This window comes from Micromesistius poutassou, assembly GCF_964030765.1.
Source record: "Micromesistius poutassou genome assembly, chromosome: 24".
NCBI classification, from domain to species: Eukaryota; Metazoa; Chordata; class Actinopteri; order Gadiformes; family Gadidae; genus Micromesistius; species Micromesistius poutassou.
In genome coordinates, this window is record NC_140294.1 from 2,162,468 (window position 1) to 2,179,048 (window position 16,581).

Sequence of the window (16,581 nt, forward strand, 5' to 3'; positions counted from 1 at the left end):
GTCGTCTAGGTCGTCGTCTGGCTGTGAAGTCTCTTCCCCTTTCGGACTACGAGACATTACATTAACGAAAGAGAAGGTCTCCACGCCCTAAACAGTTTAGTATCACGTCCATTAAACGATTCATTAAAGCCACCGTGATTGACTATGGAGGTTGAAAACACAAGTCGGTGAACAAATGTTATGCATGTTCAAAAATGACTCACCAAGTATGAGATACGACAGAAAACAGAAAAAAAACAAAAAAAAAAAAACAAGCAATAACCAAAAAGGTTTGCGTCTGAAAAAAGGCAAGGCATTTTTTGTTCTTGTCGTTCCGAGTGACTTTTTAACTTGTTAAATATCTACCGTTTGTTCTCTTTATCAGCATCTACAAAATGCACGCAACCATTTTGTACACAGTGATTCATTTCCCCGCACCGTTGATGACGACAACTTCTTTGTCACACACACAGCGCCCCCCCCCCCCATTGCCTCGGAGGTCAAAGTTCACTTAAAGCACTTTACCTGAGGTTTCATTATGAATGCTGCAATTTGCCTTAAAACAGGGAGTCATACGCGAGGGCAAAATGTGTGTGCGCAAGACCAACCGTCCGCGCACCCGCGTGCAGAAGTAACCGCACACGCGCCCCGCACTCACGGTGGCACGCGCGCACGCTAGCAGTCGAAGAGAGGGTCCCCTGCAGGTTTACCGAGCATGCTGTCAAAGAGGGTTTTTTTTTTTCAGCCTGCAGGAAATGGACAGACGGGACAGGAAGCGCCCCCCCGGAAAAACAAAGTTACGATCGGATGCCATTTTATTATTGTTCTTTTTTTTCTTCTCTTCCTTTCCCGGGTTCAAGCAGATTCCCGCGTTGGGGGACCCGATAAGCGAGGATTCAGGGGGGGCGGAGTTGACAGGAGGGCGAGGGACTACAAGACTCCCCTGTCTCTCTCTCTCTCTCTCTCTCTCTCTCTCTTTTCTCAGTCTGTGTCTGTTCAGAGTTCGTCTTCGTCGGTCCTCAGGGGGGGGGGGGGGGTCTGTGGAGGCGGAGGCGACCGGAGGGACGAAGGCGAACGGCGGTCTCCCCCAGGGCCCGAGGGGGAGGGCCGACGCAGTCACCCGGTCTTGGGTGGTCCAAAAATGTCTGGACCCCCCCCCCCCCCCTGGTGTGGGGGTGGGGCGCGCTGGAGAGGGCGGGGCGGGAGGTCGGGTGCGACAGAGCGGGCGGGTTGGAGGTTGCGGCGTGAGGTTGGGGCGGGGCAGAGCGCCGTCGCTAAGGGGGTGAGGAGGAAGAGGTCCGGGCTGTAGAGAAGCTGCGGCCAACAAAGAAAGACAGAGAGGAAAAAAGGTTTTGAGTGACAACATGTTCTGGGTTCAAGGGGAACACCGGTTGGTTTTATCAGGCTTTATACGTGTCCCGGGTGCATTCCTGGAATTCCATGAATTCAATAAACGACAGGACATCTCTGCGACTCATCTGTCCAGTTTGCAAAATTCCAACACAGTTTCAAATTGTTATTCAATTTCAAATGCCTTTTGTATGTGTGTAAAGAAGCAAACGTAAATATTGCTTCACATTCTGGGAATCAGGATATAAATCATGTTTCATCTAGGGAGAGAGAGACAGAGAGAGAAAGAGAGAGAGCAAGAGACAGACAGACAGAGACAGAGATACAGAGACAAAGAGAGAGAGACAGACAGACAGACAGACAGAGATACAGAGACAAAGAGAGAGAGACAGACAGACAGACAGAGACACAAAGACAAAGAGAGAGAGACAGACAGACAGAGACAGAGACACAGAGACAAAGAGAGAGAGACAGACAGACCGAGACATGGAGAGATATTACCTCTGGATCCTGTGGACCATGTGATGGACCAGCGAGTCCGAGATGCCCGGGTAAGACTCCTCCGCCACCAAGATGGCCGCCCTCAGCTCGTCCAGAGCCATCGGGTTCCCGTTCACCTGCTCCTGCCTGGCCTTCAGCTGGGGAAACCATGGCAACGGTTACCAACAATAGGGCTAGTACGCGTTCTGCTGTGTTGAGAGGACTCCAGAGAGTTGTGGAGCCGTACCGTCCTAAGTCAACGTACATATACCGTGACCTGGGCTGATGAAATGATTAAGGTTTAGTACCTTCCCCAGAAGCCAGCCTGAACCCCCATTTCAAAAAGGTATATTGCTTGTACGTTGAAATGACTGCCGCCATATTGGGAGCATGTGAGTTGTTATGTTAGCTATGGCGTTGGTGGTGATGTTTTATGGTGATTGTTTAGTGATCAATGGTGAAGTGCAGAGAGTACTGCTGATGGAGGGTGTGGGTCTCCTTACCTCTGCCAGCGCGGGTGAGATGACCGCCGCCAGGCTCTGAGAATAAGGCCTCTTTGGAATGTCTTTTGACTGCGACAAAACAACAATAAGACAAGAACGTTATCAATTACAATCGCTGCCTTAATGAGCTCACTGCTAGGTCAATTGGTTCCAGAGCATAAACCTGAACGCTGTTTACTGATACTATTCATATTGTATTATTACTATACTATTGTTATTATATTTGCACATTGTACCCTTTTGCACAAATACATTTTTATATTTATATAAAAGTCGGTGACAAATGAAGCTACATCACTACTCTTTAGTCACGATTATTATTGTCCAGACAAGGAGCATTTCTGGAGAACAGCCACCTTTTCTAATCATGGATTACTTCTTACATAACGGGCACTGTCATCAGAGTCGTGCCAAGCTAGAGGAAACCGGCCAATGGGGCGGTCTGTGTCCGGAGGAACTGACGGTTGATTGGTTGTGCGATGTGAGGCCAGACTCCCAGTGTCGCTCTGCGGAGAAGCTGAGCATGACACATCCTTGGCCTTTCAGAGGTTCACAACTTCCACTCCAGTGAATTCAGTGAAACTAGACCTCAGCCCTGATTAGGTCGATACCTTTTTATCCCACGCCAAGATAAAACCTCTCCGACAGACTGTAGACAACGTTATTGACTCGTCGCTCGGCCTAGCGTCCAAAAGGGCCGTCATTCACCAATGAGTGGACCAGAGCCCGGACTAAACCATCCGGTACCGAGTCGGGAGGGGTGTCTTACCTGATCTGCCGACCCAGACTGCCCCTCTCCGTTCTGCAGTTTCTTGGGGTCTTTTTCCCGGATGGTGAAGATCCAGTCGTCACTGCCAAAGTCCTTTCCGCCGGAAGCCTGGCCGTCCTGCTCCCTGATTGGACGGTAAAAATGGGTATAATGTTTGCTGTTTTATCATTTTACTAGATTCAGAGATTAGGCCAAGTGTGCATGGACGGCTTGGTGATACGTGGTGTCCGAGCAACAACAGAAACCACGCAAAAACAACGAAAACACCCAGACGATGTTAACCCGTCAGAGATGTCAGAACGTGTTTGTGTGGCCGAGGGCCGGGCCCTCCGTATTTCTGCCTGCAGCTTCCTCCAGAAGCGCTCATCCAAACAACTTCACACTCCACGCCGCGCCGCGCCTCCTCGGGTCCCCAGAGACACGCCCGCCGAGTGTGAAGTCGATCGGACGAGCGGTTGTCGAGAAAACGGACGGGCCAGTCAACAGACTCCTCTGATCATAGTTGGATGTTCTTTTGATGCAGTATTGGCTTCCACGGCCAATATCAACAAACAATCAAGGCCCGTTCGTAAGGCTGCAACATGTTTAAACTCTTACCGGAAGAAGGGTTCAAAACAACTCATCTTATTTCAAGGGATGTCATGTGGCTCAGGAGGTTGACTGGTAGCTGGAAGGTTGCTAGTTCGCTCCCCGGCTCCTCCTAGTGTGGAGGTGTCCCTGAGCAAGACGCCTAACCCTAACTGCTCCCGACGAGCTGGCTGACAGTTGTTGGTGTGTCAATGTGTTTATGAATGGGTGATTGTTTGGCAATATTGTAAAGCGCTTTGAGAGGCCACTGGTTAGAAAAGTGCCATTATAAATGCAGCCTGTTCATTAACCATCCAAACTAACATACCTGGAGGTCGGGAGATGTAGCTGACAAAGCGTGAGAGGCAATGGGCCGTAGGACTCCGTTGACCTCCTAAACTATCAAAACTCTCCTGGGCTCTCCTTACGGTTAACCGGCCAGCACCCCATCACAGTTTGAAAACTTTTTGCCTGTATGTATGCATGTACGTACGTCAATTATTGCACCCATAGCACTCCTGATCATCCCTGGAAGGAGGGATCCCCCCCCCCCCCCCTGCGTTCCTTTTCAAGATTTCCTCCTTGATAATTAAGGGAGTTTTTTCTTGCCTTCTTGGGGGCTAGGGTCATGGGGGTGTCAAAAATATGTGACATAAATGCATAAATGCTCTCCCCCCCCCCCTCTCCACCACCAGGTCGACCCGGTCGTCTTCGAATCAGCCCTTATCTGTCCCCCATACACGTCTTAAAACAAAAGGTGACCGGGCATTCTCTGTTGCTGGTCCTAATTTATGGAATCCCCTTCCACCCCATGTTACGTCCTCCACCACCCTTGGCATTTTCAAGTCTAATTTAAAAACCTACCTTTTCTCGATTGCTTTTAACAACCTTTAACACCCACCTCCTTTCCCCATTGCTGCTACTTTAATCTCTGTTTGAATTCTTACTGCTTTTATTTAGTTTACTGTATTTTACTTGGCTCTTCATTTTGCCATGTAAAGCGCTTTGGGTCAACTCCTGTTGTATTTAAACATGCTATATAAATAAAAGTGACTTGACTTTGAGACTGTACCCGTGATTAAGGGCTATACAAATAAAATTGAAAATGAAAATAAACTAAAATCTAAATTGAGAAATGAGCCCCGAGCCCTGTTCCTCTCTCCGCTCGCTTCCTGATCAGCGGTCAGCCTTGGGTCACGTGGGGGGGGGGGGGGGGGGGGGGCGGACTTACGAGTCCGACTCGTCGGAGCTGGACTCGGTGGTGCGGGACTGCTCGGCCTTCCACCTCTTGTACTTGTCCACCAGCTCCGTGAGGTACGAGGTCTTCTTGGCGTGGCGCACGATCAGCTTGTGTTTCAGCAGCTCCTTGGCCGTGGGCCTCTGGAGAGGGGAGGGAGGAGGAACTTTTGAGTTTGATGGACCTACCAGCAGCCCTGACAACCTCAGACGGACGGTGCTTCTCGAACTTTCTTTTATTTTTGTTATTGACGTCATCTGGTTCATTTGTGTTGTTTTGGATTGTCTCTTGACACCCCAAAATTGTTGTTTTTTATTTGATCTTGATTGATCATCATTGCATCTGCCAACTTATGATGCAGTTCAACCTCCAAGGATTAATACATTTTTGGCTCATCTTGCATTGATTACTGCAGCCATCATTAGGTGAAAAATTAATCATTAGCTTGCCATTTTCTTTTTGTTACCAAATTGATTTAGAGAGTTCAATGAGCCAAGTGCTGATGGGTTTTATTCCTTTGACTGTTGAAATAGGATTTCAACTGCCAAGTGGCAAAAGGCAATAGTGAAGTGAAAATCCTTCTTAAAGTCCTAATGTCCAAAAACTCTTGTGTCCACCCTTATTGGCTGTGAAACTGAGTTCAACTTGCGTAGCTCGGCTGGCTGGGTGGCTGGCGTGAGTGGGAGGGGATTGGTTTCTGTCGATAGTGAGATTCTTGTAAACAAAGAGAGGTACGGCCTGCCAGCATCTTTTAATGGTAGAATACATCAGTTGTAGGATGCGATTTTATTGATAATACGACTGAAATCACCGTTGATCAGCATAAACTACAAATATGTCCAGGTCAACAGAAGCTCAGAGCAGTACTCATGTTACACGTTGAGAGTTAAAATAAAAACTGTCATCAGCCAGGGTGTTGTTAAGTCTGGCCGGGAGGCGGGGCCCTGAGGCTCCTGACCAATAGCATGGCCCAATTTGGGTTTGGAGGGTGCAGTAGGATGGTACTCACAAATCGGGGCTCCTTGTTGAGGCAGGCCTCCACAAACTCCTTGAGCGGCTTGCTGTAGTTGCCCTCCAGAGTGGGCGGGTTGTTCTTTGGGATGAGGAAGAGCACCTTCATGGGGTGGAGCTCCGAGTGCGGGGGCTCGCCTTTGGCCAGCTCGATGGCCGTGATGCCCAGAGACCAGATATCGGCCTGAGAGAAACACAGGGACCCGCCCACTCTGAGTATCAATGGACACCGGAAACCACCGGAAAGACCCCGCGATTGGTCAGAAAGGCACAGGGAATAACCTTACTTAAAACTGCAGTGACAGAGATAAGTCTGTATATTGCAGAGTCTTGGTTATGAGATAGTAGTAAAAAAAAAAGAATATAAACTATTTACTACTACTACTACTACTACTTTTCTGAAACCTGCTTCTTAAAACATAATTCCTTCCTTTCAGGATATTCTGTCAAAAGTGGACAAACATCAAATGGCAAACCTGGCTCTGAAAGACATCACCATAACCATAAGCTCCACGGCAGTCCAACAACAACAACAACAACAACCACCAGGTAAAAACACAAACGCCATCGCCACGGCAACCCACCTTAGAGTCGTACGCCGACTGCTTGATGACCTCGGGCGCCATCCAGAAGGGCGTGCCCACGAAGGTGTTCCTCTTGATCTGCGTGTCCGTGAGCTGGCCGGCCACGCCGAAGTCGGCCAGCTTCACCTCGCCCTGCTCAGACAGCAGCACGTTGGCGGCTGGGGGGGGGGGGGGGGGGGGGGGGGGGGGGGAGAGGGGGAGAGGGGGGAGGGGAGAGAGGAGAGAGAGGGGGGGGGACAGCGTGGGGGTTAGGGTGGATTGACCCTCTGCTGCAGGGTTCAGGGGGTCAATCTCCGACGTCTACAAGCTGATCTAAAAGAGCATCCTCGAGCGCGAGTCCTGGATCCCTTATGAATAATAAGCCATATCCGCAGTAGTGTGAAACAAACACAACAAACAGCAACGATGAGAGTAGCGGTTGATGAAACTCTACTGTCCTCTTGCCTCACTCACCCGACAAGCTTAGATATTTTTCTACTGGAAGAGAGAAGTGCGTCATGTATAAAAAATAATAAAAATATTTTAACAGTTTCTCCGAAAGAAAGCACGATCATGGATGTCATCGGTCCGATTTGGAGGCCGCAAATCCTGGACCAATGACTTCGATGGTCCAAAGTTTACGGGAGCCTTTTCTTAGCCATTCGTGGCGTTTCAACGTCAACGTGTGTATGCCAGCCCAGGTGTGCATGGCGTTACGGATGTACACGTTAACATGTTCTTTAAAAGAACAAAGCCATTAAGCCAGGTACATAAAACAGATGTCCTTGATTCCGCTGTCGTAAAATACTAAGTATATTAAGATTTAGCATTAATGCGTAGCCCACCTCAGACTACGCTAGCCTGGGTTGCTTGGCAACCGTGTTTTGCTGTCCCGAGGAACTATATTGCATGACGGAAGAACGATGGTCGTTTTTTTCCGATAAATTACCACACTTCATGTTGCGTTGTGTTTATTTAGTGAAATATAAGTAGGTTGTCTATAGTAACAGTTTTGTGGTGTTTTAAGCCGCTCTTAAATCACTGTAAACCACCGACTCTTATATCCTGGGAATCAGATGAAACGTTTAATTTGCTCTGCAGACAAGGTCTGGCCCCCCTCCCATGCAAAAAGATTTCTGCCCGGTACGAGAAAGACAATCACGACCGTTACGAATATGAGGCGGGATAAATACGATGACGGTGCAGAGGAGCGCCGTGGCGTCATTTTAGACAACAAAACATAACAAAGGTGGCTGCCACTGATGTAGAACAGTCTGTTGATTCCGCTATCGAGACGGTATTAATCAAACTGGACGATATATTTCACTAAAAGAAGAGCAAACGACTGCAGTTAAAGCTTTTGTTGAGAAGAAAGCTGCACCCTGAGGCATTTTGGTTTGCCCACGTTGAAATCAAAAACGAACAGAGAGATTACAGACTAATTAAGGCAATTGCAATTTGTCTGGTGATGCCAGGCTAGGCCTCTCGGTGCTGATTGCTCCCGTCCAATCCCCTGTGAGCGGCGGGGCCCCGGGTACCTTTGATGTCCCGGTGGATCTTCTTCTCCGAGTGCAGGTACTCCAGGCCCTTGAGGATCTCCCGCAGGATGGTGGCGATCTGGGTCTCATCCAGGGCCCCCGGCTCCAACTGGGGCCACAGACAGAGGAGAAACGGCCATCAACAAAGAGAAGACAGATCTCACAGGGGGTCAGCTCAGTGGAACATGATAGATTCGATTAGATAAGATTCAACTGTATTGTCACGGTGCAGAGTAGAAGGACATAGACCACAAAAGGCAGTTAGCATCTATATAAAAGCAGTAAGGTGCAGAGTATGTAATGACAGCGAGTCATGTGGGAGGTGGTGCCCCCTGGAGTGCAGATGGGGCGGTGCGGGCCGGAGGGAGTCAGTGCAGAGAAGACCCCAGACACTCACCAGGTCTGACGCAGAGCCACCACCCAAGTACTCCATGATGATCCATAACTTGGTGTCCTGGAGCAGAGAGAGGGGAGGAGGGGATTAACGACGGCGGATGTGGCTGCTGAGGTGGGAGGCGGGGGGGCATTACGGGTTTTAATACTCGGGATTAAAAGATGCACCGCTCCAGTTGTAAATTATAGTATAATGGAGTGGTGTGTAGAATGTTTAAGCGCTGCGAAAGGACAACAGGAAAACCTGGCGTTACTGAAAGGCTTAAATATAAAACGGGACCAAAAACATCAACAAATGATATCATATAAGAATGCAGAGAAAGAATGCAGAGGACGCAGAACAGGACGGATGCTGACGTGGGCCCCAGAAGGAGAGTTCAGTGCAGCACTCGGTTGTGAGAGTCCTTTTCACGCCACCCTTAAAAACAGAGCCTCTTAACATCCGAGATCCTTCACACTTCTCTACCCGTGTGCGTTTAAAAATAAGCCAGGAGGACCGCCTCCTCTCAGAGCAGATAGCCCTCACCAGCTCAGCCCGACGACACGCTAATTGAGATTAGCATCAAAAGAGGTATTTTTAAACGTGGACAGCCCTGGAGGCTGTTTTTTTCATAGCACGGAGAAAATTGAGTACGGCTACAGGTAGGTAGGTCCCCACTCCCTAAAAATGGACGTATTGCAGCTTAATGGACTGCAGACCATCTGGAGGACGACTCCCACATGGAGAAATCAATAGAACAGTAACAGTGATGCATTTAATCACAACCTCCCCCCTCAACGTACGTGTGTGTGTGTGTGTGTGTGTGTGTGTAAATTATATCTATCTATGATCAGTTTGTCTACACACACACACACAGAAACAAACATGTGGGACATGGATGTACATGTGCGGCGCTTACATGTACACACACACACAAATTCATCCCTTCATTCAAAACCCCGGTAGTGAAAGGGGGCATGGCGAGGGGTCACCTTGAGGTAGGAGCCGTAGTACTTGGTGACGAAGGGGCTGTCGCACTGGCTGAGCACGGTGATCTCCTGCTGGATGTCCTCGATCTCGTCCTCCGCCTCCTCCAGGTCGATGGTCTTGATGGCCACCACCTTCTGCGTGCGGTGGTCGATGCCCTTGAACACCTCGCCGAACGAGCCCTTGCCGATGCGCTCCAGCTTGGTGAACAGCTCCTCGGGGTCGGCGCGGTTGCTCTGTGGGAGGAGGGGGGGGGGGTCAAGCCCAGGGTAGTGGGGTTAGTGTTAGCTTGACACAAATTCTCCCCCTTCCCCTAGATTTGAGCCCTAACCCCAGATTTTTACCCGCGAAGGGGTAAGATGTCTCAATTCTTAAGGGAGCACTGTCAGTGCCTTAAAATCATCCCTTGAACGCTAGCCAGCTCGGTAGCTGACTCGCAGCTAAGGGCGCTCAAAGCAAGTGTTCTTGTTAAGGGGAGAGAAATGGGACTTGGCCTTAGTGTGACCCTTCATCACTGTGGGGTAGGGCTGTGCAAGTAATCAAATTTTGAGCACGATTTCGAGTCTTGGGTCCAACAATCTCCAAACAAATATAATCGAGTTGAAACTATTATTTTATTTTTTTATACCTAAACCTAGAACAGCATTTTTGTACATTCTTTTCAATTTTAACATTGGCTGTATTTTTAAGGGGGAACTTCAACGTTAGTATAAGTTAAAAGTATTTTTGGAGAGAAATGCTGAATAAACGCATCATCTTTTCAAACCCAACAATAATAGTTTGCACAATCGTGATTTCAATATTGACCAAAAATAATCGTGAATATGATTTTTTCCAGAATCTAGCAGCCCTAGTTTAAGGACACCTCCCCCTTACCCTACAGCCCCTCCGCGAAGGGGCTAGAAAAGTAACTCAGAGGAAGACCTCCCTCGATGTCTTCCTCGACATCCCTCGAGGGGGGGAACACAGAGGTCTTGAGAAGGAACGCCGTGTGAGGCGGCGGGTGGAGAGAGGAGATGGAGGGGGGGGGGAAAGGGACAGAGAGAGGGCGGGAGGAGTAGAAGGAAAAGCACATGGAGACAGGGAGGAGATTGATGGAGGGGGGGTGAGAGAAGAAGAAAGGGAGGGGAGAAAGGCAGGGAGAGATCAATTGCGGCAGGGGTGAGGAGGAGGTGGGGGAGAGTGAAGAAGAAAGTGAGGGAAGTAGAGAAGGGAGCGAGGGACGTAGACAAGGAAGGGGAGAGAGAGGGGATTTAGAGAGGATGGAGAGAGAAGTAGAATGGAGAAAGGGAGAGTGAAAATGTGGAGGGGGGGATAGAAGTAAGGTGGGGGGGCTGGGGGGGGGGGAGAGAGAAGAAACAAGGGAAGCAGGGAGGAATGGAAGGAAGGAAGGAAAGGCCGTGAGAGAGAAAGGAGCGTTTTAGACCAGAACAAAACGTCTGAGCGTGAAGGAAAACACCAGCAGGATGCCGTCCTTACTGAATTAATGAATATACTTTCTGGGGGTGTGTGTGTGTGTTTGTGTGGGAGCGAGCAAGTGTGTGTATGTGGCGTGTGTTGCTATTTGTGCGAGTGAATGAGGGAGTGTGAAAGAAAGACGGAGAGAGAGAGTATGTGGATATCCGTTTATAATGTGTGTGTATTTGTGATATTTTGTGTGTGTGTGTGTGTGTGCGCCTGAGTGAGTGCATGCGTGCGGAGATCCACATCCCCACAAGTGAGAATGTCAAAAGATTGTGCATCATATCAATGTAATTAAAAACATGTCACACAGCACAGCAACAGATGTGACCAACATTTGTCACTATAATTTTGCATTCCGCTTTTTAATTACAATTGAATATTTCAATTATCTCCATAGTTTGTCACTGTTCACGTGTGTATAGATATGGAGTAGGCAATACACTGACCACTGACAAAATGTGGCCAGTTATTGCCTTAAACACAAGGAGTTATTAAACATGTAAAGTTGCTGTATGCCGTATGCCGTATTTTATTCTAATAGTTACTTAATATAAAATATAGCCTTTCAGTGACTCATGCTTCACGGCAGGCTATCCCGATATACCACCACTGAACTCAGGGTAGAATGATGAACGTCACACATTTCAGTAGCAGACATTCACAACCACATTATAACCAAAACATGTTTATCAGCGTTGGTAGCCCACACTGCAAGCACACACACACGCAGACGCACACACAGCAGTCTTGCCTCTAGTAACAGTTAGTGTTGTCATCATGTGTGTCACAAAACACGCTTCCTCAGAAAAATACAGTTTAACTTGCATGACACTAGGAATAGCGATAGGAAGTAGTGTTTTGGCCAGAACTCGTTTCCTGTTTGACGTTGTATAGACTTTTCAGGAGCATAATATAGCCCAGCCTACCGTCATACAGACACTACGATTACTTTACTCATGTTCACGTTCCTATAATACAAGGCATAATGAGAATGATAAACATGACGTGCAACATCACAATGTACTTTATGTACTTTAACGATATATACTGATCGTACAAATGTAAAAATATGTAAATACATGTAATTGAGAGTAAGTAAAACCAATTAATAACAGAAAAAAACCTGGGGCTATGGCTCATTTGACACATTCAACAGCTTGTTTACAAATATGCATGTTAATAATAAACAGGCAAGATATATCGCGCAATGAATGACGAATGGTGATTCATTTCACTCAAACAGACGCACAGCCGTCAACAGACTTGTTTCTCCAAGGTTAATATTGATGCTGTGCATCCCCACCCCCCCCAGTAGCACGCCATTATCTGCCAGCCAAGTGCCTGCGCCCGGCCTTACACCACAGGAAGTGAGGGGACATCACTGTAGTCCCTAGACGCCAGCATGTGTGGAAACACAAGCAGAAGGCAGCAGGCAAAAAAAAGCGACATCCCTTTTATGAGCCCTTTTCAGCTTTGAAAGGGTCGATGCATCCCCTTTTTAAGAGGCAGAGAACCCCACCAACAGCTGTGCTCCATAAGGCTGCACAGGGGCTATGCCAGCCAATACGTTAATCTGGGGTGCGTGCGTGCACTCCTAGATGGGTCTTTTGAACGATCTGAAACAGCAGCGTTCGTTACTGTACACTTACTTTACATTTAGGGACGCACTGAAGTTAACAGAAAAAATCCCGGATTGCAGCAATTTTCCATCTCGGGAGACCATTTTATGCCAGTAGCAAGTGGTGTAAATTGGTGTTGCAACTTTGACAAGCAATTATCCTGTTTATCAAATTAAATGCTGTGTGCGTGTTTTAAAAAAGTGCACAGACATCAAATTAACAAGTGGCTGGGTCCGTCTTCCTCCTATTGATTGGATGAATACATTTTCTCTAGTGATTCTCTGCATTCAAAGACACTGGAGTGGAACTGACTGCTGCAAAGAGTAATTGGCCTGTACATTTAGTTTACATATGTGCATTTAGAACAGGCATAATTTAATCTTAAACTTTGGCAAAGTTAATAGCTGATAAACTAACTTATATTTACACTGTTGTTAAGATTGTAATGATGTGATCCGTCCCTGGTAAAACAAATAAAACCAAAATAAATGTCAATGCATATTTCCCACGCTAATAAAGCCTTGTTTGAAGAGAAGCAGTGTGAGACATATACACAATTCCCCCAATTAAAACACGTATAGAATATTATACAAAGTAGAATACAGCAGTGGCCCTTCAAGGGGCCCCTGGACTGTAGCACAGCACTACAAAAATCGCAGTGTGTGTGTGTGTGTGTGTGTGTGTGTGTGTGTGTGTGTGTGTGTGAGCAGTGTGTACAGTGGGAAGTGCGTCGCAGCGACAGCCGTTTAATCCATGGTGACAGCAAGCACTGAATTGCATGTACAACTTCAACAAATATAAATACAGAATCACATGTACATACCTGCATCCCGGGCAGGTGACCCTGGACAGGGGAGTGTGCCATGTCGGTGACTCGGTGTTCGCTTCGGCTCGGGCGAATGTTTACAGCCCCAGCGGGGACGAACCAGCCCGTCTGCTCACTGTGTCCCACTGCTAACCCCCCCCCCCCCCCCCCGACACTAAACAACCAACACTTATAGCTTCTGCAGAACCAACGGGGACACTTCCTCTATCACAACAACGCCTTAACGACTCGGCAAACGGCTGGGACACGAATCTGGGGAAATATCCTGTTTGAGAGAGCCGGGGGACTGTGGTCCCTGTGCCGCAATGTTAGCCCGCTTGCTTCGTGAACTACCGACACTAACCCCCCCCCACCCACCCCCACCCCACCCCCCCGTTAAAGGCTCGTTCCGCTGCGGTCCGGACCCCCCGCGACGAGAGCCATAGCTTCGTATTCCTCCAGCCCCAACTCGCAGCTAACACAGTCACAGACACAGAGTCTCTCTCCCCCCCCCTCTCTCTCACCCTCTACCCCGCTAACGGTGTTGTCAGCCAGCTAGGCTAGCTAGCATGGCTAGCATGGCTAGCTAGCTCGGGAAGGCAGGCGAGCCGACGGACGCTCGGTCAGCAGCAGCGGGCTCGAGGAGGGGAGCTAGCGCGGGAGCACATCCGTCCGCGTAGCCGCGCGGGAGGGCGTCGAACGCAGCGCGAGGGGGACCCCCCCCGCTGTTTGCTAACGGGTGTCCGCCGGACGACGCGGGGTCACGGGCTCTGCCGGGGCGCCGCTGGTGGGAAACGGGACGAGCGCGCAGGATATTTTGTTTTTCTTTTCTCACTTTCCTCGGGTGTTCTCGGCCATCTTGTCGGCGCTGGGCGGATCCGGATCCGGATCAACAATGTCCGTGCCGCACTTGCCGACTCTCCCCCACCCCCCCCCCCCCCCCCCCCCCGCCCCCAGTCACGCTCATACGTTTCCCCCCTCAGCACTGAGGGTTATAGGATGGGCTGTATAAGTCAATACGTGTACATAGCCTTAAATGAAATATATGCAGTTCAAAAATAAAATCTAACACCTAATTAGTAGGCCCATTTAATTAATCTAAGAGAATGCTAGGCATTTAACAAGCCGCCTATTTAGGTTAAAAAAGAAAGAAATTCCCCATCAATAGACTTCGACATGTCAATAATAAACCAACCGAATGAGAGGCGGCTACAGCGTATATTCCCACCGAATTGACTGATGATGACCGGTTATTCCATAGCGGGTTTAACGTGTAGTGTGTAAACTTCACCACCAGAGGGCGCTCATGTCTCGCGATACACAAAACCAGGGACGCTGCTGACGACGAGCCTGCGCGCGCAGCAACGCACGGCAGCATCAACACGCAACCCGCTATAATGAAGGAATGTGCCACATTTATGTTCTTTGTCAAAGAAAATGAATATTGTTCGTTTTTATTTGATAAGATCTCATTAGAGCCAGCTAGTACGAAAGCGCCAATGCGTTCACCACATGGCTGTACCGCTACAGCTATGTCGTGTTGTTGTATTCTCCGGCTCGGCCTATACATATTGGCGGGCTCATCATGCTAAATTAAAATCGATTCGGAATGGAAATTGACCCTAATGACAGAACCGTGACCGGGCTGTAGCGTGTATTATGGCGAGTTAATAACCAGGTTATACATGTGGGAAACGACCACGATCACGCGAAAGATGAGAACCCCCCCCCCATATAGACCTAATTAAGCGGAATGAAACACTGACCACCTTCATCTCGGCTTATATTGTCGAAATGAATCACATCGGCGTCGCATAATGGCCTAGATCCCAACGACGCATTAGCAGATCACCACTGTACCGGGTATGTACGCCGCGCAATAAGGCGCACCCCGTGATACAAACGAATGCTTAGGCGCACGTTGCCATACACACGCTGTGTTTGTGTTTGAGTGTGTGCGCGCGTGTGTGTGTACACCGATACGGTAACAACAAAGCCCCCCCCCGCTCCACACTTTGCGCCACGACCGCGTCGCGACAAAACAGAACGCGCGTCCCGAGATTATGACGGCGTGAATTGGGAAGCAGTGCCCCCCCCCCCCCCCCCCCCCCACAACCACCACCACCACCACCACCACACTCTCAGCCCCCCCTCATGCGTAAATGATGTAGGGCAGGACTACACAATGCCTTCTTCCATCTGAGCGAACCCCCAGCCGGTGTGTGTGAGGAGAAAGCATCCCGTCTTTGGTGTTTGGTGCGTCTGACGGAGGAAGGAGCCACAGGATATCGGCACATCTCGAACCCACCTTGTGTGAAACAGGACAACACACCAAGGAGAAGACAAGATGGACATAACGGACCAAGGCGCTCAAATGGAGCCGTTGCTACCAACGGTGAGAATAGACGCGCCACCATTATATATATTAATATATAGATGTGCATTTTTTTTCCTTTGAAGAGGAAAATGTTGGCCACGGTCACGTTGACAGACTGTTATCAATATGCGTGTATGGACGATTGGATATGATGGAAAACGTCTCTTGTTGAATTACATGAAATATGTAGTGCGTTATTATGTGACCCATATTTGAGCTGCATTTATATTTGGGCTACTTGTTGGGTCAATCGTCATCAAGGATTTATTTCTAAATCGGGATATAGATTTGCGTGTTGCAGAAGATTTGCGTGTTGCAGTTACAAACGTAATCCATTGCAGCATATACTTGTTTGCATTTATAGATATGCCGCTGCCATTTTATATTTCATTGTAATTATTCATGATTAGACTATACGGTAAGATGAGAGCAAATTAGAGCAAAAACGCGAAACTCCAGAATCATTGCCTCTTGCCTTTTTCTTTAAACGGACAAGGTTCATAGTTACATTAAAGTCATCTTTCTTCCTGTTGCTTTGAGTTCCGGTTACTGCAGCGTTCTGGTTGTAACTGTAGAGCATACAACAATCATATCCCCTCTCTCTCTCTCTCTTCTCTCTCTCTCTCTCTCTCTCTCTCTCTCTCTCTCTCTCTCTCTCTCTCTCTCTCTCTCTCTCTCTCTCTCTCTCTCTCACACACACACACACACACACACACACACACACACACACACACACACACACACACACACACACACACACACACACACACACACACACACCCACTCACTCACTCACTCACTCACTCACTCACTCACTCACTCACTCACTCACACACACACACACACACACACACACACACACACACACACACACACACACACACACACACACACACACACACACACACTCTTGGGTGATGGTCTTCACAGGACCGCAGTGGATAATCACATACTGCCAC

General features: G+C 48.5%; 2 protein-coding genes across 2 annotated transcripts in view; one reads left to right on the forward strand and one right to left on the reverse strand.

Moving 5' to 3' along the window:
• Window positions 1-1,066: 1,066 nt before the first annotated feature.
• LOC311369680 (serine/threonine-protein kinase 24-like) lies at window positions 1,067-14,122 on the reverse strand. The gene is made up of 11 exons (XM_084487901.1): window positions 13,264-14,122; window positions 9,363-9,593; window positions 8,395-8,451; window positions 7,998-8,106; window positions 6,481-6,638; window positions 5,895-6,080; window positions 4,880-5,028; window positions 3,082-3,205; window positions 2,313-2,381; window positions 1,831-1,967; window positions 1,067-1,293 (listed from the first exon to the last, which is right to left on the reverse strand). Exons 1-11 carry the CDS (start codon window positions 13,303-13,305, stop codon window positions 1,254-1,256), a joined length of 1,302 nt encoding a protein of 433 aa, XP_084344027.1. The 5' UTR covers window positions 13,306-14,122; the 3' UTR covers window positions 1,067-1,253.
• Window positions 14,123-15,592: 1,470 nt separating this feature from the next.
• LOC311369755 (sodium-driven chloride bicarbonate exchanger-like) overlaps window positions 15,593-16,581 on the forward strand; it is a gene marked incomplete at both ends in the record, with an annotated part of 40,443 nt that continues 39,454 nt past the window's right edge. The window contains one exon of the mRNA XM_084487963.1: window positions 15,593-15,640. Coding sequence (XP_084344089.1) covers window positions 15,593-15,640 — 48 coding nt within the window. The remainder of the gene's footprint in view (window positions 15,641-16,581) is intronic.

Bases quoted from the DNA above. Each gene is read 5' to 3' on its own strand.
- LOC311369680 (XM_084487901.1), bottom strand. From the start codon at position 13,305: ATGGCACACTCCCCTGTCCAGGGTCACCTGCCCGGGATGCAG. The intron at 8,452-9,362 runs GTGACCCCTCGC...TCTCTGCTCCAG, and splicing joins ACTACGGCTCCTACCTCAAG to GACACCAAGTTATGGATCAT. The intron at 6,081-6,480 runs GTGGGTTGCCGT...TGTTTCTCTCAG, and splicing joins AGTCGGCGTACGACTCTAAG to GCCGATATCTGGTCTCTGGG.